This window comes from Arvicanthis niloticus, chromosome 18 (genome assembly GCF_011762505.2).
Source record: "Arvicanthis niloticus isolate mArvNil1 chromosome 18, mArvNil1.pat.X, whole genome shotgun sequence".
NCBI classification, from domain to species: Eukaryota; Metazoa; Chordata; class Mammalia; order Rodentia; family Muridae; genus Arvicanthis; species Arvicanthis niloticus.
Genome location: NC_047675.1, coordinates 45,537,198 through 45,557,025, shown reverse-complemented (window position 1 = coordinate 45,557,025; position 19,828 = coordinate 45,537,198). Strand labels below are relative to the sequence as shown.

At 52.5% G+C, this 19,828-nt stretch overlaps 1 protein-coding gene across 1 annotated transcript in view; it reads right to left on the bottom strand.

Moving 5' to 3' along the window:
* Positions 1-1,040: 1,040 nt before the first annotated feature.
* Positions 1,041-19,828, bottom strand: part of Atp2c2 (ATPase secretory pathway Ca2+ transporting 2) — a 56,786-nt gene continuing 37,998 nt past the window's right edge. Inside the window, exons 12-27 of the mRNA XM_034522490.2 lie at positions 16,617-16,741; positions 16,382-16,479; positions 14,730-14,831; positions 13,636-13,725; positions 11,492-11,593; positions 10,897-11,053; positions 10,031-10,201; positions 9,352-9,449; positions 9,213-9,263; positions 7,905-8,071; positions 6,403-6,471; positions 6,198-6,314; positions 4,868-5,015; positions 3,657-3,755; positions 3,229-3,370; positions 1,041-1,827 (exon numbers count right to left, since the gene is read on the bottom strand). Coding sequence (XP_034378381.1) covers positions 1,709-1,827; positions 3,229-3,370; positions 3,657-3,755; positions 4,868-5,015; positions 6,198-6,314; positions 6,403-6,471; positions 7,905-8,071; positions 9,213-9,263; positions 9,352-9,449; positions 10,031-10,201; positions 10,897-11,053; positions 11,492-11,593; positions 13,636-13,725; positions 14,730-14,831; positions 16,382-16,479; positions 16,617-16,741 — 1,855 coding nt within the window. The 3' untranslated portion in view covers positions 1,041-1,708. The remainder of the gene's footprint in view (positions 1,828-3,228; positions 3,371-3,656; positions 3,756-4,867; positions 5,016-6,197; positions 6,315-6,402; positions 6,472-7,904; positions 8,072-9,212; positions 9,264-9,351; positions 9,450-10,030; positions 10,202-10,896; positions 11,054-11,491; positions 11,594-13,635; positions 13,726-14,729; positions 14,832-16,381; positions 16,480-16,616; positions 16,742-19,828) is intronic.

The window sequence follows — 19,828 nt, the reverse complement described above, 5'->3', positions numbered from 1 at the left end:
GGGGGCTGAGGAGGCTTGGTGCCAGCTAGGCAAGTGCTTCCTGCTGTGCCTTGTCCCCAGCCCTTGGCTTTTTGAGAGTCTCTTCAGCCCCTAATACCCTTTGTGTTGAATGGTATGCCTTTCTTCTACTTAAGCTACTTTAAAATTTTTATGTACTATATATAGATGGGCATTTTTGTCTGCACATATGTCTTTGCAGATGCACACTCATACGAGTGTGATGCACACCTTTGCCCAGGTGTACGTGTGTGTGTGTGTACCTAGGCTTGTGTACAGATATACATCTGTGTTGGGGCATATGTCCATGTACAGATGTACATTCTGTACAGATGTACATTCGTGTGTATGTGACATGTGCCTGCGAGACAGTACACTTGGGCACACATGAGCACACATGTACTTGGGCACACATGAGCACACATGTGTGAGATAATGTTCCTGATGCTTGCTGAATCCTTTCGTATCCTGCGCCCCTGCCATGAGTATCACGGATCCACCTGTCCAGCCTCTTGAGATACAGGAGTGTGGGCTTCCCCTTGTTTGAGAAGGAAGTGCGAAGGGACCCGAGGGCCCGAGCTGCCCAGCTAGTGATGCTACTGTAGGCCCCGCTCCCTCTGACAGCTGCCATAATGGTTTCTGTTCATCTATAGGTTGTCTTTTGAGTGTGCAGGCACGGTTCCTCCAGTGACATTACACATCTCCTCATATTCATGTTTCAGTGTGGGATGCAGCCAGGGGCTCATCTGTGCCAGGTAGACGCTCAAGCGCCAAGTCCAGCCCTTTTACTTTAAGGGGCAGAGACGGGGATCATGAGTCTTGCTGACTTGTCCAGGTTGGCCTTGAGCTTGTAACCTTCTTGCCTTAGCTCCCCAAGTAGCTGGATTGTCAGGTGAGTGCCCAGCTCGGTGACACCTCTACCGCCTCCTCCTCCCTGACTCCCAGTCTCGGTTCTTTCTCCACAAGGTGTGATGCCAACATGTGCTTTGAGATGTTTCTGGGGGAGGGACCTTCCATTCGTGTTTGTGTTTCTGAGGCATTCCTGTCATGACTGGGTTTTATTTTGGCGTCCACGGAGTAAGCATGAGAACTTTGCACACAGTAGGCACCATTGCACACACTAGGCACCATTGTGCTTCCATCAGAGTGAGGGTAAAGGTCTGTGGGATTTCAGCGTCTTACATTTTCAGCTCTCACTAAATGCCCCATCCATGTTAAGCGATGCCACTGTGTCTTTGTTTTAAGTCAGATTTTACGTAAATTATATTTTCGGAGTCACACCCCCCCCCCCCCCGCTTTCCCCCAGAGGACAGGGGATTGAACTCCAAATCACGAGGCAAAGCTCTTTGTAGAACCACATCTTAGATGGGGATGCAAAGCCTCAGCAGGGAACATCTGTGGGCAGAGTGGCCCTAGTCCTGGTGGCCGTGAAGTCCTGTGCCTCCACATGGGGCTGCATTGTTCAAGCACAGAGACAGGTTAAAAAAAAACCACGGTGGTTTAATAAATAGCGCCATGTTTTAGCATAAGCTCCACCCCGTCCTGTGCAGGACATGTCCCAGCAGGCCGGGAGGACATGTGGAGCCAGTGTCCTGATGCTGCACGGTCCTAAAATTTGCCTCTTGGACGGAGTAGATAGTACAGAAGGACGGGGACAGGCCAGAGGTATCCAAGGACACAGGTCGTTCGAGGCCGAGACACACTGTTTCCATCACACAGCCTCCGGGGGCATCTGAGTGGGCTTGGCTCTGGAGAAGAACTTTTCACAGAGTTTGAGCAGCTCCGACAGAATGAACACGGACGAGGCCAGGCCAGTCAGCAGCAGCAGGTCTGTGGGGAGAGAGTCCCAGACAATAGTGCCCGCCTACAAGCCACCCACCATGTCCTCTGCCTTCCCCTTCAACCTAACAAACTGTGGTGGCTGAGGGGAAGGGGCTTACCACCCTTGAAGAGGCCAGGGTCCTTCTGTGACATTAGATGCCCAAACAAGTCACCAAGGCTTTGGCAAGCTGACTTTCTGCCCTACTGTGGAAAAGGCTGCTTAGAAACTTGCTCGTGGGTTCCCTGTCTTTCTGAGGTGCGCCTCAGGTAGCTCAGGATAGCCTCAAGCTTGTACAGCTGAGGATTTCATACTGCGGATCCTCCTGCCTGCACCTCACCAGCGCCAGTGTTAGGATTACAGGCCTGCCTAGGTCATGTGGAGCTGGGGATAAGCCAGGCAAACACTTTGCCAACAGAGCCCCCTCCCAAAGGTTTTCTTTGCACTTGAATGTTGAGGCAAAGGCCAGAGATTGACTCTGGCTGTCTGCTCTCCACCTTCCTTTTGTGAGACAGCATTTCTCACAGAACCTGGAGGTCACCATTTTCAGCTAGGCTGGCTGGCTGGCCACTGAGCCCCTCAAGTCCCCAGCAGTAGCATGGATTCTGGAGGATCAAACCTGGGTCCTCATGCTGACCTGTGTTCCCAGCCCCTGGGTTCCTTTTCATTGCTCTCTCCTATAGAGGACTCACTGAGGCCCCACGGGGACTTGGGGACTCGGATTTTAGGTCACAGGGAGGGCTGCCCTTCCTGGCCTGCTCTGTGGTCTCAAGTGTTTGCACTATTTGCGTATTTGCACATCCACGTGGCCATTCTGGGCCTGTAGTGATCTGTGCTGGAGCAATGGCCTGCTCTGCACTAGATCTGGGAGCCGACTCTGTCCCCTGCTCCTGGATGGAGGTGGCCAGTGACCATCGTGGAACAGAAGGAAAGGTAGGGGACATTCAACCACTGTTCTTGGGCTAGTTTCACTGCAGGATCCATGCCTGCAGGCCTAGGGTCTGCTTGTTTATTCCTGTCCCCACTTCTTTTTGGCAGTGTGGGAGTCCTGGGCTCCAGAGCCGGGCGTGCACACTGGATGCCTTTGGACATTATGTCATTTCAGCAAGAACAGCAGGACGGCCTGCTCAGATGAGCAACCATAGAAGTCACACCATCCCCAGTCAAGCCCCCAGACTGTGTGTGTTCTGAGGTTCAGGATGCAGCTACCCAGTCCTAGCCTCAGGACTCACTCTGTGCAGAGGAGCCTTCTCTGTGTCCCCTGTGTCTGCATGTCACCTTCCTACCACAGAACAGAAGCCTGTGGACCAGCCTGCCTTTTGAGAGCAGCTCGGACTTCAAGCTCCCACTCTGTCTGTGGCCCTCACAGTTTCACCCCAGTTGGTGGTCAAGTCTCAGTTCCCATCACTCACCGAGTGCGCTCAGGTTTTCAGTCTGGAAGACCTTTTGCAGGGGCGGGGCATAGATCACGGCCAGCTGCCCAAGGAGGGACCCAAGGACCGAGTACAGGAACATGCGGTTCCGGAAAAAGCCAATCTCAAATATCAGCTTGGTCTGTGGGGGGATGAGAGGCATGAGTGGGCTGGTGTAAGCACACAGCGTGGGTTCAGGAGCTTGTGCCCCAGGGACACCGTGCAGTCTGTGCCTGCTCCCCAAGTTGGCAGCTGAATGGCAGATGTGTTGGAGCTGGAGCCCCTGGGGGCATGAAAGCTGAGACTTGTATGCCTCTTCCCAAACCTCTGCCTGGAGTATAGAGACACAGCGTTGCAGGGTCCCTGTCCACAGTACCCCGTCCTGGGTCCACAGGAATGGGGCTTCAGGCAGGGCTAGCTCAGCTCACCTGAGAGCGGCAGCTTAGGGCGTTGAAGAGGTCGAAAAACACGAAGCAGGTGAAGGCCATGGTGGTGGTGCGTGGGGTGCTGGTACCGTTCTCTGGGATCTGGAATGCAGTATATAGGCACACTCACGGCAGAGGAGGAAGGGGACTCCCTGTCTTAGAGCTGAGGGGTACAATGTACCGGGGTGACCTATGGATGCTGCCCGAGGATGGCTGGTCAGCCCAGCCCCGAAGGTATACACTAGAAGCTGGCTCTGAGCCATGTGTTGTGCTGGCCCCAGGAGACTCCCACCCTGTCATCACAATAGCAGCAAAATTACAGTCGTCATGTACCAATAAAAGTAATTCTATGGTTGGGGGTCACCAGAACACGAACTGTATTAAAGGGCTCAGTATTAGGAAGGTTGGGAACCACCATCCTAGTGGGTAACTGCCTTGCAGGTCATCTCACTGCACAAACCCACAGACCAGAACCCATGTCCTTTGAGGAGTATGGGACAGCTGACCTCAGAGGTCACTGTGCATGGTAAGACATGGTTACACCTAACCGTGTCTGTCCAGGCCGGCTCATCACAAGGACTGGCCGGAGGCCCCATGAGATGGATTTGTGGGTGCAAGTTTTCAGATGTTTTTGCCTCTGTTTCCCCCAACCCCGCGATGGACTCCTCTCCAGGCCGGAACACAGCTCAGTTCCATGTATATCCCCCCACCTTGGCTGCCAGGCGGGCTTTCAGAACCAAGTTGCCATCTGGATGCCCTGGAGGACATGTCTACACACAACAGGGTTTCCTCAGCCTACCAGGCAGCTCATGGACCACCTAATTCCTCATCTCGCCATATCCAACCTTGTAAGAGGCTTCCCCAGTGGGCCATGAAATTTACCCATGCTAGGAAGAGCTCAGACTATAAGAGGGTCTTGTAACTTCCTGTGACAATAAAAATCCCCCAAGGCCCCATGTCTGTGCTCTGGCCCTCTGTACTCTCCCCACACAGCACCCACTCTCTGGCCTCTGACAACAAGCTCTCTCTCTCTCTCTCTCCCACTCTCTCTCTCCCTCTCCTCCTCTTCCTCCTCTTCATCCTCCCCCTCCTCCTCCTCCTCTTCTTCCTTCTCTTCTGTGTGTGCGTGTGCCTCAGAGAGAGCACCCAGTCCCCAGTTGTGCACAAGGCTTCCCTTCTTGTCCCAGTTCGACCCAATGCCATTCCCTGCTCACCTCTCTCCAGAAGATAAAGAGGGTCCCCCCTATGATGACAGCAGCCGACATGAGGACCTTCAGGATCAGGGCTCTGTTCAGGATTGTGTCCCTGACGCTCCGTGGAGGCCTCCGCAGGGCGTCTCTGTCCACAGGTTCTACCCCTAGGCTGTGCAGAAAAGATCAGGGGTGCTTTGAAGTAGCAACGGTCAGAAGCTGGCCCAGGTGGTACACAACCTGTAACCCCAGGTTTCGGGAGGCTGAGGCAGGAGGATCTCTGGGTTCAAGGCCAGCCTGGGTTACATAGTAAATCCCCAGGCCAGCCTGGACTATACACCGAGCGTTTTCCTCTAAAAAGGACACCTGGCAATGGCCTCAGACTTGTCTCCAAATTGTTGCCTGTGAGTGGGGCTGCTCTTGTCCCCGAGCAACTGTCCCACAGATAGCCATAGTGCTCTCTCTCTCTCTCTCTCTCTCTCTCTCTCTCTCTCTCTCTCTCTGTCTCTCTCTCTGTCTCTCTCTCTCCTCTCTCTCTCTCTCTGTTCATCTGTCTCCAAATATCCAGATGCAGAGAGGCCCAAGAACCTAGCTAGGGCCGGCACTGGGCTTCAACCTTCCCCATGTCATGGCCTCCTAACCCCCATGCATTTCCATTACCATAAGGGGTCCTAAGTGGGGCCTGGAGAAACAGGGCCCAGCTCTGTCACCCAGAAACATCAGGAGAACCCAGATGCACAGGGGTTAGAGACCTGAGAGCTCTCCGACCTGCTGTCTTACAGCAGCTGAGGCCTATGGAAACCTCAGCCCCCACTGGGCTCTGGGGAAATGGACTGAGCTCTCCCTCTGTGTACCACAGAGGATTATAGAGACACTAACAGAAAGATCAATTGCATTTGTAGTGACACCTCCCTGTGTAAGCAACCAAGGCTGTTGGGCACACAGGTCTTCTGCACCTTCCAGCCAGCCCACACTTCCCTTCCCATGGACTCCTGCGACACCAGTGAGCATCCGTATCATGCAAGCAGCATCCTAAGGGTCAAAGGGCATCAAGTCCATGGTAACCAGCTAGAGTGGGGATGGACCCAATCAATCAAAACAATGACACTTCCCCCTTCAGGGAGAGGCAGGGAAGACGCCCAAGGATGAGGCCACCACTGTTAGAGTGATCAGAGAGGACTTCCTGGATGTGGTGGCCTGACTACAGTGGGATGGAGCCACGGGCCCCAGGAGTATACTGTGACCGAGGGAGCTGCAGTCTGCCCTTCCGGAAACTGTTCACACTTCAGCAGCCTGGAGATTCCTTCCTGAGGGGGCGCACGCGCGCGGTCCTGCCCGCAGCCCGCCGCCTCACCTCTGCGCTGGCGGCCCATCCATGATAATGTTGACCCATAGGATCTGCATGGCGTTGAGGGGGCTGGGCAGGTTGCACACGGTGGACAGGGTGATGAGGCTCAGGGCTGCGATGCTCCTGTTGGGCACAGGTGACAGACAGCCCGTCAGTGCGTGCTCCAGACGCAGCACCCAGAGAGTAGGGAGGAAGGTCTGTCTCTGCTTACGTGCTCAGCTGGAAGCGGACAAAGTTCTTGATGTTGTAGAAGATACCCTTGCCTTCCTCAACTGCATCCCTAGAAGGGAGACAAGAGTGTGTGTGAGCAAGAGGTCACATTGAGTGGTCAGCCCAGGTGCAACAGGGCAGCTAACCCTTCCTGGGACACCTGGGACACACTGGTAGGTGTATTCTTTCTGTGCAAATCCTGTGGGTGACCCCTCTCAACTGGAGCCAGGGCCCCACCCATGCTCAGGATGTTGAGGGTTCAATACACCTGGCTCGACAGCAGGTGTAAGAACCCAAGATCCACACTGGAGGCAGAGCAAGAGGTTCAGAGACATCACCGTCCATCCATCTTCTGTGTATGCACCTAAACACGTTGGATGTCCCGCTGTCTCTGCCTTACTCCTGTGAATCAGTGCTTCATGGAGCCTGAAGCAATGCTAGCAGCCAGCAAGTCCCAGGGATCCTCCTGTCTCTGCCCCTCACAGTACCAGGGTTACAGACATACATTATACATTATACATATATTATATGGCTATGCCCGTGGGCTACACAGACAGACAGACACACCCACACATAATCATGCTTGGAAGAGTATTTTTAATGGCAGAGAAACTTTGCTACAGTGGTGCCTTTGTTGTTAAAAACAGCCTTCTGAGTGTTCTAAGTATTGTGATTTACTTAAGAGCAAAGTGTTAGTCTTTCAGCTGGTCAACATTACATCCAGAGGAGGGCAACTTCAATCCTCCCGCCTCTGCCTCCCGGTTGAGCCTCCAGCCATGGCTTTGATTTATGTAAGTGTTCATAAGTATGGAGGCCAGGGAACAACCCCGGATCTCATCCCCAGAAAGGCTGCCCTTCCTGTGAGACAAGATCTCTGACTGGCCTGGAGCTTGTCAATCAGACAAGGCCGGCTGTTAGTAAGCCCTGGGTCTCCCTGACAGCTTCTATCACCCTGCCTGCATTTTCATGCCATCTCAGGGTGCCACATTCATGTCCCCACGCTTGCAGGCCAAGCAAGCTGGTGACCGAGCCATCCCTCAAGCCCCCTAAGCATGATCTCTGACAGCCGCCTCTGGTTACTCTGGTTAGTCAAGTGGCTCTAGGCCTGTGGTTCCCAGCCTGTGAGCCATGACTCCATTGGCAAACTCCAAAATAGCTCCCAAAAACTTTTACATTATAATTCAGAACTAGCAAAATTATAGTTATGAAGTAGCAACGCAATAACTTTATGATTGGGGGTCACCACAACATGAGGAACTGGGTTGAAGGGTCTCAGCATTAGGAAGGTTGAGAACCACTGGGCTAGGCTTTCTTTAATGTTCCATAGTGATGACAGGACAGCCCCAGGACCCTGCCTTGAGAAGCTCCATACATTTGGAGTGGGGGACCCCTGCCACAGTGATAAGCCTGGGATATAGCTCTCCCCAGGGACTCCCCTGAGCCCCATGAGAACCCCCTCATATCCACCACGGTACATTCTGGGGTACAGATCTGGGAACTCACATAATGGCCGAGAAGTCGTCGTCTACCAGAATCATGTTGGCGGCCTCTTTGCTGACGTCTGTCCCTGTCTGTCCCATGGCGATCCCGATGTCTGCAGACTTCAGGGCAACCGAGTCATTCACCCCGTCCCCTGTCATGGCCACAACTGCCCCTGACTCCTGCAATGCCTGTGTGAAGAGCAGGCAGTGGAGGCTCGCACGCAGCCCGAGGGCTCTCTGACACCTTTTCTGACGCCCTCCCTGCTGTATCACGGGGCAGTGGCCACCTATCCTCAAGAAGCTGGGGCCAGCTGGCCTAGTTACAGTGGCTCTACTGCAGGGGCATGGCCTTGGACTACTCGGCTTAGTTTCTTCATCTGCAAAGCAGATGGCAGTCACCATCCTGGCCTCACAGGCTGCTGTGAGACCCCAGCTAGGGCAACACAGGTGGCTTTTAAAAGGCACTGTAACAGCAGTAAACTAAGCCAATTCTTGGGGCTAGCAAGATGTCTCATCAAGTAAAGCTTTGTCACCAGTCCTGATGCCCTGACTGTGATTCCCAGGACTCACATGGTCAATAGGAGAGGACTGATGTCCTTGGGTTGTCACGTGACCTCCACACATGCACTGGGGCATGTGTGCACCCACCTTCATATACATATATATATATATTCTCTCTCTTCCCCCTCCCCCTCGTCTTTTTATGTATCTTAGGCTGTCCTAGATCTCATGATCCTCCTACCTCAGCTTCCCGGGTACTGGGATGACAGTTGTGAGCCACCATATATTAATTCTTTGGCACTAAAACCTAAATATCCCAGAACTCCGTCAAACAGCACCCCCCCCCCCCAAAGAACAAAATACAGCTACCAAAGGACTCAGTGAAATTCCGGGTACAAGGCCTGAAACTCACAGGCCTCTGATTGACAAAAAGAAACCAGCACAGCTCCGTGTGGGCGCCTGAATATTTTCTCTTTACAGCCTCTAGCTCCCCCTGCTGTTTCCAGGGTCTGTGGTCAGTGGACCCCTGCTTTCTCACATCCACATTTATAGGGCCCACTCCTGTTTTAGCTGAGAAGTACCTATCCCACTAGGATATGGTGTTTCCCAGCATCCTTTGCAGCTAAACATGTGATAGCATTCTGCCCTGTAAGTGGGGATGGATGGGTACATGGGATGCACACAGCTGCCTAAAACCTAGAGAAGAAAGCTACAACCACGGCCAGCTGAGCTGCCTGCCCCCCTGGACCATTCCTGTCACTTGGCCAGCTGAGAGCCTGCCCCCTGGATGGCCCTACCCTAGACGGCCCCCATCATTTGGCCCAGTTACCTTAATGATCTTAACCTTGTGCTTCGGGCTGGTCCTGAAGAATATAGATACCTGGTATAGGGAGTCAAAGAACCATCAGTGGACATGGGAGATGGAGGACCCCTCCATCCCTACCCTGTCTGCCCCCGGGAGAACCCACCTGCCTCACTCGGGCTGCCAGTGCGCCCTGCTCCGTGCCTTCCACCTCCTCCCCGGACATAGCTTTCAGCTTCTCGTTGCACAGGCCAATGGTTCTTCCTTTGAGAGAGTCGGGGCTGAGGAGTGGCTTCTAGGCCAGAACTGTGGCCCTGACCCACCCAGCATTTGACACACCTGACTTTTTAGCCCTTCTCGGTCGCCATGTTGGACATAACCACGGTGAACCTGCATTTACGCATGTCAAGGAAGCTATGGGAAAATCGGCTTCCCCGAGGCCACTCTGCTGGGAAGCGGTATTACTGGCACCTGACATGACCACCCTGAAACTCTGGCCTGTGACCTCACGGCACTGGGCCTTAGTGGGACAGAGTCAACATGACTGATCCTAACTGTAATGATAGGAGGAGGCAGAGGAGGCCCTGCTGGCTCACTGCTGATGAAGACACTCGAGCATCAGAGTGGTCCTATGACTTTGTCAAAGATGCCCAGCCAATGGAGGAAGCCAGACTGGAATTACACGGTATAGGATGCCACTTGTGCATGGACATCACAGCTGAAAAGCCCCTAAGCACATAGTAGGTCCATTGTTTACATGTAGACTTTCCCCCTTTTGGACACAAGGCGGAGTAGGGAGCACTGGGTGTGAGGCTCCTTCCCTCCCTGCCCCTCACCCTGGTTACCTATGGCCACGGCGGTCTCCAGAGCATCCCCTGTCACCATCTTAACTGACACACCAGACTCAGAGAGGATCTGGACGGCTTCCTTCACTCCAGCCCTTGGGGGGTCGATGATGCCCACGAGACCCAGGAATGTCAGTCTCCCCAGCTCAGGACCAGACGCCAGGGCCAGCACTATGAGAAATAGAAGGCCAGCTTGGTGGGAGCTGGGGACCATCTTTTGTCCCTAGCAAGTGGCTCTTAGGGCAGCACAGGCGCTCTAGACAGGGAAGGATGGGTGTGGGAAATAGCCCAGGTCACACAAGGCAGATTGTCCAGACGCAGCCCCTGGGAGCTGGAGAACAGGCATCTGGACAAAGCCTTGGCTGCTACTGGCTCAGTGCACACTCAACTGTCCCCAGAGTTGGGATGTAGAGGTAATGAATAGGGTGACTTCACCGCCTCTCCTGCCCCCATGGAACACAGGCATTCCACAGTGTTTTCAGAGTTTTTCTCCAAGGGACCGGGCAGCAAATGGCACGAGGGTTTTAACATCAGTCTGATGGGGGAAGACACTGACCATGTCGCCGAGAAACCGTCAAAGTGACCAAGAGGGCAGGGAGTGAAGTTTGTGCCTGAAATTAATTCACGGCACAAACTCTGTATGCTCTTGAGAAAGAGGCAAATGACGCTCCCAGTACATAAGCCACCCCTGCATCAGCAGGGGTCACTGGTGACTGGGCAGTCTCACACTGGGCCTTGCTGTCAGCCTGCACCTGCCTGCTGTTCTGGATGGTGGCAGATCTGCCCAGGATTCTCGTGAATCCCAGCATCACTCCGGGCAAACTCCAAGTCCCAGTGAGAAGGGGGTGGGAGGACACAATACCAACCCCTCAAGCCAAGTGACCCCATCTTCTTCTCTTCCTGTTGCCAGTAGGACTTCTGCTGGGGTGTCAGAGGCAGGGGGATGCCCCCATTGTTGTACATGCTGCAGTGATGGATCACTTCCTCAAAGGCCCCCTTCATGAAGTAAATGTCTTCCCGATCCTTGGAAAGAAAAGGAAAAGAATCCACTGCCACTGGGTGCTTCCTGCTGCATAGACAGCTGCCTCGCACTTGAGCCTTTATCAGAACCCCCAAAGACACCAGTCCCCGGGTCCACACCTGGACTTTCCAATGCAGGTCAGGAGGAACCTGAGACCCCCACATTGTGGCTGGATCAGGGTCCTCACTGTGCCCACCATGGGCCAGACTGCCTGGTTCATGGCTGTTGTCTTTCTATTTGGAGGTTTCTGGAAGGTGTAGAGTACCCCCGCCACTCTTTCCTAGGTGTTTGTGCCTTATTTTGGTTTGAGGGAAGGATAGCATCACAGACACAGGGTGTGCCTATCATCCCAGCTCTCAGACACTGAGGCAGGAGGTTCCCGAGTTCCAGGTTGGTCTAGGCCCCTTAGTGAAACTTGTCTCAACACAAGGCAAGCTTACCTCGTTCCTTGGGCTGCACCTCACTGCCATCCACTTCTGCTCCGAGCTGAAGGGGATTTCCTTTTTCCGTATGTACGAATCTTTGATGCCACCTAAGTTCATCTAGGGTGTTAGAGGGGACGTTTTTAGGGAGTCATCCTGAGCCAGGCTGCATGCTAAGCTTTGTCCGTGTAAATCAGCATCCCAACTGCAGAATCCCAGGCTATAGCTATGGGAAGGAAGACGGCCTGTTTTCAGAGGTCTCACCCAGGAAAACAATTTCTTTTCTCTGGTCCCAGAACCAAGCCTTTGCCTCAGCTCCTTTAGAAACTTCTAGGGAACAAAGGCGTTTGGGTAGGTGTAGCCTGGGGCCTGCAGGGCCATCGCTGTGTGGTCTTTGAGGACTTTGGGGCCTGTTGCTCACCAGATCAAACTCAGTTTTCTAAAAGCAACCTGGTGTTAGCTGGGTATCTCATGCACTAGAGTTAGTGTCTGGGAGGAAAATTCCAAAATTCCAGTAACAGTGGTAGATGTGGGAATGACTTGTGGAAAGAGGCAGCCATAGTACCCTGGTCCCCTATTGATACAGGGGCTCACATTATAGCCCCGGCTAGCCTGGGATTTGCTATCTAGACCAGGCTGCCCCTTTACTCACAGAGATCTGCCCAGCTCTTCTTCCTTAATGTTGAGATTAAAGGCATGTGCTACCATGCCTGGAAAGAGTCAGCCCCCCATGCTTCTCAAAGCACAGATACGCCTGCAGCCCCCACAGCAGTGAGCAGTGGCTGATCTGTGGAATGCCATCCTCTGAGAAAGGCAGCCATGAGTATCTTCATCAGAGAAGTGTGACTCATCCCAAGAGACCCTCAGGATGAGGCCCATTGACATCCCCTCAGGAGGAGGAGTAGGGCGGGCCTCAGACCCTTATGTGTCCTCATCCGGGATTCTAGCTCCCCGCGCCCCCCAACTGCAATGTTCTCAACTGCAGTGGGCATGCTAGAGTATGTAAGAGGTAGAAGGGTCCCTGCAGGGGACACCAGATCAGGGGTGGGTTCTATCTCCGCAGCTCAGGGGATGTCACACCCATGCTGGGGTGGGCTTTGCAGGGACGTGGCTGTTTGGGGTCCCCATGTTACTTTGTGCAAACCCAGTGAACTCAATTAAGGTTGGAGCGTGGCTCAGCCAACTGTAGTGCCCTGAGTTCCATTCTCAGTACCTAAAACTAAGTAATGAAATTGTGAAGATGACGTAAGACGGGGTGGGCAGATGTCTAGGCCTGGGGAGATGGCTTTGCAGGTAAGAGGCCTTGCTCTGCCAACATGAAGACATGAGTTCAAATCCCCAGCACCCATGTGTACTAGTTAGTGTCCTCCATAGGAACAGAACTGATTACAGAATCAGTGTAGTGACATGAAAAAGAGAGAAAAGAAAACACAAATATCTGCTTAACACATGTGTGTATATGCACACACACACACACATTCTTAACAAAGCATGATGGAACATGTCAATTATAATCCTTGTTTCTGTAACTGGTCATGTGACCTTAGCTGGTATTTATAACTACCTTCTGCTACGGCCCATTCTGTGTTTCCTCTATCCTCAGCAAGCACCTCAGCGGGTCTTGGCTCTTTTCCTGGAGGAGTGACCCATACCTTCATCCCTGAAGCATCTGTGTCCTTTGTCATCTTGCCTGGATTAGGCTGTTGTAGTTTTCCATTGACTTTAACCACAGGACACAGTAGGACCAACAGACACCCTAAAGGATCCTCTCCACTGCAGACACTTCTTGTGGAGAAGCAAGCTAGTTTCCCTTGGTTATGGGGGTCAGTCAGCCCTTCTAACACGGTTATCCCTTTCTTAGCCTGTTGGCTTCTGGGTGCCAGAAGCCCACAGTAGGCAGGGGGAAGGCTGGGATTCCACTTCAGTGGAATGTTGGTTATGGCTCCTGGTGGGAGTTCTTCCCACTCTAGAACCAAAACTTCTAGGCCAGCAAGCGGTCGTATGTGTTGTCACCTCAGTGCTGTTGGGGATGGGGAGGGTAACAGGAAGATTTCTGGGGATCGCTCGCTGCCAGCCTGGCTCTAGGTTCAGTGAGAGACCCTGTCTCAAGGGAGCAAGTGGAGAGTCACAGAAGACACTAACATCCTCTTCTGACCTCTTACCTTCATGGCCAGCGCCATCAAGGCCCCTTCTGTAGGCTGCCCCATTACAGCATTCTTCCTGATGACAGCGTTGTTGGCAACACAGCCTGCCTGAAGGCGGGGGTTTGCAATATCCGAAGTCAGTATTGCGAACAGCACCTGGGCCCTGGGCTCACTCACACCATGAAAAGGCTGGACACTGTAGGCATGGTCTTAGCACTGGGCCAGGCTATGAAGGGTTCTCTTCAAATAAGCCAGTGACTCAGACACATACAGATGTGTGCTCTCCTCCCCTCCCCCACACTCGGGTGTGGAACTCAGCGCCTCTCACATGCTGGAAAAGTCTTCTCCCACTGAACTGTGTAGTTTCAGTTTTTCATTTTACATTTTGAGGTAGGGCTTGCTAAGTTGCCCAGGCAGGCCTTGAACCTGCAATTCTCTTGCCTTAGCCTCTCGAGTAGCTGGGATGCCAGGTCTGTACCACCAGGATAGGAAATGGTGCCAGAAGCTGTCATAGGGGAGCACCTGGCACAGGTGGCCTGGGGTCTGAGGTGGGGTGGTGGGATGGCAATGACCACTAGTAGGGTCTCTACTTGAGGTGACACCGTGCTCTGGAGCAAGGAAGTGATGGGAGGATGAGCAGACATCACTAAGCCACAGCCTTTATGGAAGGACTCCGCAGCAGCTAGCTTAGGGAGAAATCTGGACTAGAAACTGGAGGGCATGAGCAACTGCCTCTTCCCTGTCACCCTGGGGCTGAGCTCAGCCTTCCAGTGGTGTCTGCGAGTTTGTTCCTGAGTCTGTAAGGCTGGAGCTGAGGGGGCTGAGGGGAGGGAAGGCAGCCAAGCAGGGCCCAAGTGAGAAGAAGGGCTGCCGGGGAGGAGGGAGGCTCTGACTTCCTGGGGGCTGCCTGCCATACAGAGAGGGCTGATGACTTAGGTGGAGGAGGATCAGGATCCCCACCAGGAGCCCAGCCAGGCTCCAGCCTTCCTTTTCCCTTCTGCCTTCCTATCCACTTAGGGGTGATGTCTGAGCCAACCCCTGAGGTCAGTCAGTCACCCCCCTTCATTTCGGGCAAGTCTCACACCACTCCACTATGACTACCCAATCCTCACCTCCACCAGCTTCCCCACTGACACGTTGCTGAATCCTTTGATTACTTCCTTGGATGGCAGAAGACACACAGTCCCTTCGCCACTGTATCCGATGCCACTGACCTGGAAGGACACGGCAGGAGGGTGTCATTAAGAGCTAAAACCCCCAACCCCTGCATGGCACAAGTTCCCTCTCCTAGGTCTACCCCAAAGCCATAAGCCTACACTGAGGATGACCCTGCAGACTGTCAGCTGCCCCAGGACCTCTTTCTGACAGTAGAGGCTGCAAGCCCTCCCAGTGGAGGCTGTGGTTACACAAGCTAAGGTGCACACAGAGAGGGCTTGGAAGAGACTGCACCCTAAGCCGAGAGGAAACACTGAGACTTCTGCAGCTCGTAAACCTCTATCAGGGAAGATGGTGCAGGCTGGGGCAGAAAAGCAACCAGCCATGTAATGTTTTACAGATCAGCATGGCAGTGTGCCAAGACAATGCTATTCTATTGAGAGGTGGCCCGAGGGGCAGCCAGTGGTTAAGAGTGGTCTTATTAGGGACCCATGTTCAGTTCCCAGCACCACCACTAGATGGCTTCAAACTGCTTGTAACACCAGCTTTGGGGGACTCCAGCGCCCTCTTCTGGCCTCCAAGGCCATGGCCTGTGAGCCCCCCCTTGGTGATCCTTTGCTCTGGAAAGCTCCACCGAAAAATATCCATACTAGGGAGCGTACAGCTGTGCCACGGGCGAGGCAGAGAGCAGTGACTCAGGGTCAGTTTGTCATGGGTGGTGACAGGTACGTTTGTAGCCTTTAAATTTTGTAAAGATCTGGGTGGGGTGACTCAGGCCTGGAAACTCCATCATATGGGAAGCTGAGACAAGAGATTTACTACGCAGTAAATCCTGGGCTACTCAGTGAGGTTCAGCCCAGCCTAGGCTACAGAGTGAAACTCTGTTTCAAAAAGCTCCAGGAGAGACAGGCTCTGTCCTCTTCGCTACTGGAGAGGCCGAGGCAGGTGATCTCAAGTTCAAAGTCAGCCTGGCTACAAAGTTAAGACCTTGTCTCCAAATAAAAGTGAACAGCGAGCCAGGGAGTACGGCTCAATGGCGGAGTGTTTTCCCAGCATGCCAGGCGATCCTCAGCACCACAAAATCGGGGTGGGACACTGATGAGGGGATGGGAGTGTGGTTCAGGAGTACAGTGCCTGTCTAGCATGGAGGGGACCCTGGGTTCCATCCTGAAAAAATATAAAAAGTAAGATGTGACAATTAAAAAGAAATAAAAGAGGAGCCAGGCAGTGGTGGCGCACGCCTTTAATCCCAGCACTCAGGAGACAGAGGCAGGCGGATCTCTAAGTTCGAGGCCAGCCTGGTCTATAGAGTGAGTTCCAGGACAGCCAGGGATACACAGAGAAACCCTGTCTTGAAAACAAAACAAAAACCAAAACCAAAAACAACAAAACAAAAAACCCAAAAACCAAAATAAATAAATAAATAAATAAATAAATAAATAAAATCAAAAAGGCCATCTTTAATTGGTCACAATACTTTCTTAGACCAACCTCCAAGGTATTTATTTCTTCCTTGCTATTACTAGAGGACTCTGTCATTTCCCCAGGCAGGAGGGGGTTAGCAGGGCACACCTTGGTCTCCTGCCTTGTGAAAGAGCTTGAGGCTTACCTCGGCATGGAACCCATCAGATGTGACAAGCTGGGTTGCTGTCATTTCATTGGCTGTCAGAGTGCCTGTCTTGTCAGAGCAGATGACATTACAGCAACCTGGTACCATAGAGACAGGTTTAGAGAGATGAGCTGTCACCAAGCCTGGGTGACACACATGCTTGAAGCCCCAGGTTCATACAACCCAACCCCACACCGCCCCCTGACTCGGTCTGCATGGGAGGGGGAGCCCTCACCAAGAGTCTCTACAATGGGCAGCTTCTTCACGATGACCCTCTTCTTAGCCATCCGAAGCACCCCCAGGACCAGCGTCACCATGACAACGATGGGCAGCCCCTCTGGAATGGCTGCCACAGCCAGACTGGGTAGAAAAGTCGAACCAGACTTAACACACCAAAGAGTGATATGAGTCTCAGCTGGCGCTAGTGAAGCTGTCTTTGCCCCGGTGAACATTCTATTCATTTTCTAATCCCATGATGCACTGGTCTCCTTCACTATTTCTGTCCTGACTACATCCCTGGTAAACTACATCTGTGACTTGAGAGGGGCCTCTCCAGTCGTGCAGTCACATGTTAGTGTGAATTGGCGCCTGCTATATATATATATTTTTTAGCATTTCAACCATTCTCATTTATGAGAATTATGAGGTAGAGTTACCGAGTCAGGAGACTAGTGGCATGTGGACTCTTCTCTGGGTCCCTTAAATTCTAGTGGTCACTGGCTAATTTAGTGGTTTACTATTTTTCCTGTGGCTACCAAAGAAACCAAAGCAGAGGGGACCCTCACCCCATCCCGTGCACATGCACACCTTCACAGGAGTAGATCTGATGTCTGCACACTTCACGAATGCCCCTTCAACACTGTGACCGCCCCCCCAGCTTAGATCCTGAGAGAAGCTGGCCACACCCACCACCCAATCCCCCCTCCTTTAGCCCTAGAGTGGAGGTGGAGGCGACTGCCTTGTAACCATAGCGAACTCTCAAGTATTTTCATTAGAGGGAGCTGCCCACAGTAATTTCTAAAAAGCGACTTCTTGGGTTGTGGGCGTGGTAGGGAAAACTCTGTTACCTGAGGAGCCACACACAAGATAAGAGAGGAGTCAGCCCCAGCCATGCTGAGCATGGGAGCCCCAGGCTAGGCCTGCCCAAAGCAAACTGTCACCCAGCGGTCTGGGACAAGCATTCTGCCAGATCAACTGTCCTTCCCAAGAAACTGGAGGCCAAGTGCTATTTTAATATAGTGACTATATTTGTTTTGTTTTACAAGACAAGGTTTCACATAGCTCAGGCTGGCCTTGAACTCACTATGTAGCTAAAGATAACCTTGATTTTCCTTCTTCCACCTCGAAAGTGGGGACGAGACGCATGCACAACCACACCTGGTTTCCGAGGTGCTGGAGTGGAACCCAGGGCATCAAGCATGCTAGGCAAGTGCCCTACCAACCGAGCCACATGTCCAGCCTGACAGGGACCTAATTTGTAAGCATTAGTAACAGAAAATTTTCAACATGACAGAGTTCTAATTGAAAGCCATTTCTGGTTACGTTGATGCCACTTCCCCCTCGCCTTCATCACCCATGGTACCTCAGCGCACTGAGGGTCATGGTTGGGTTTCCCACTGAGAAAAGAGCCAGGCTGGTGAAAGGACTCAGGTGGTAAAGATAGTTGCCACCGAGCACTCACTGGAGATGGAGTTCCATCTCCGGAACCCACATGGTAGAAGAAGAGAACTGACTCCTGCAATTTGTGCCCTGGTCTCCATGTACGCATGTGCACATCTCAAACATACCTCCACATGTGCCTGCCTACCCTCAAATAGATAAATGCTTTTCTTCTTCTTTTTTTTTTTTAAATGCAGTGTGTATGGTGGTATGGTGTAGTGTGGGTTTTCTGGTCTCAGCAGTGTATGGTGGCTCACGATTGCAATTCCAGCACTCAGGAGGCAGAGGCAGGGGGATCACCATGAGCATGAGGCTAGCCTGAGCTGTATCAGATCCTAGTCTTAAAAAAAGCACAAAACAAAACAAAAAGAGGAGAACTATAAATAGTGACCTCTCACCCGGAGACAATGAGCCATTCAGAGACAAGTTATATAAACCTGGATTACTGAATTTGGCATGGGAGGGGGGTCAGTTTCCATGGTGATGGCAAAGACAATTTCCTTGGTTTTATGGCCCGGGCTGGATAGACCAGCTACGCAAACATTTACTTTAGATTATAAGGGGGACGCCCCCATATGTCAAGAGATGGGTGTAGTGTGCACACCTGACTATGTTCATAGCATAAAAAAAAATAATCCACAAACTAATAAAAGATCAGGAGAGACCAGGAAGAGCAAGTTCCTGAACCATCCTTAATAACAGACTGGCCATCGAGGCCTGAGGTAGAGTTCCTACAAGAATGAGTCTCCGCTTTTATTTCTTTTACAATGTCTCCTCAGTGACTCTTCTGCTTTTCTACCTTTTGAGTCAGTGATGCTCCTTCCTGCATTCTCTTCCTGCCTGGTGCTCCCCTCCTGCAATTCTCTTCCTGCCTGGTGCTCCCCTCCTGCTATTCTCTTCCTGCTTAGTGCTCCCCTCCTGTTATTCTCTTCCTGTCTGGTGCTCCCCTCCTGTTATTCTCTTCCTGCCTGGTGCTCCCCTCCTGCTATTCTCTTCCTGCCTGGTGCTCCCCTGCTGCTATTCTCTTCCTGCCTGGTGCTCCCCTGCTGCTATTCTCTTCCTGCCTGGTGCTCCCCTCCTGCAATTCTCTTCCTGTCTGGTGCTCCCATGCTGCTATTCTCTTCCTGCCTGGTGCTCCTCTCCTGCTAATCTCTTCCTGCCTGGTGCTCCTCTCCTGCTATTCTCTTCCTGTCTGGTGCTCCCCTCCTGCTATTCTCTTCCTGCTTAGTGCTCCCCTCCTGTTATTCTCTTCCTGTCTGGTGCTCCCCTCCTGTTATTCTCTTCCTGCCTGGTGCTCCCCTCCTGCTATTCTCTTCCTGCCTGGTGCTCCCCTGCTGCTATTCTCTTCCTGCCTGGTGCTCCCCTGCTGCTATTCTCTTCCTGCCTGGTGCTCCCCTCCTGCAATTCTCTTCCTGTCTGGTGCTCCCATGCTGCTATTCTCTTCCTGCCTGGTGCTCCTCTCCTGCTAATCTCTTCCTGCCTGGTGCTCCCCTGCTGCTATTCTCTTCCTGTCTGGTGCTCCCCTCCTGCTATTCTCTTCCTGCCTGATGCTCCCCTTCATGATATTCTCTTAGCTGTCTTTTGTCAACTCCCTACTCTCAGTGCCCCAGAAAACACATCCCTGGGCACTTCCCCAGTCCCAGGTCCCTTCCTAGCTCCCTCTCAGTCTCTCTCACAGCATTACCCATGGGGTATCAATACAGCATGGATGTTAAGCTGTTAACTGCATTGTTTATTTGTAAGGCTTATTTAGCTTTTATTTTATGTGCATCGGTGGTTTGCCTGCAT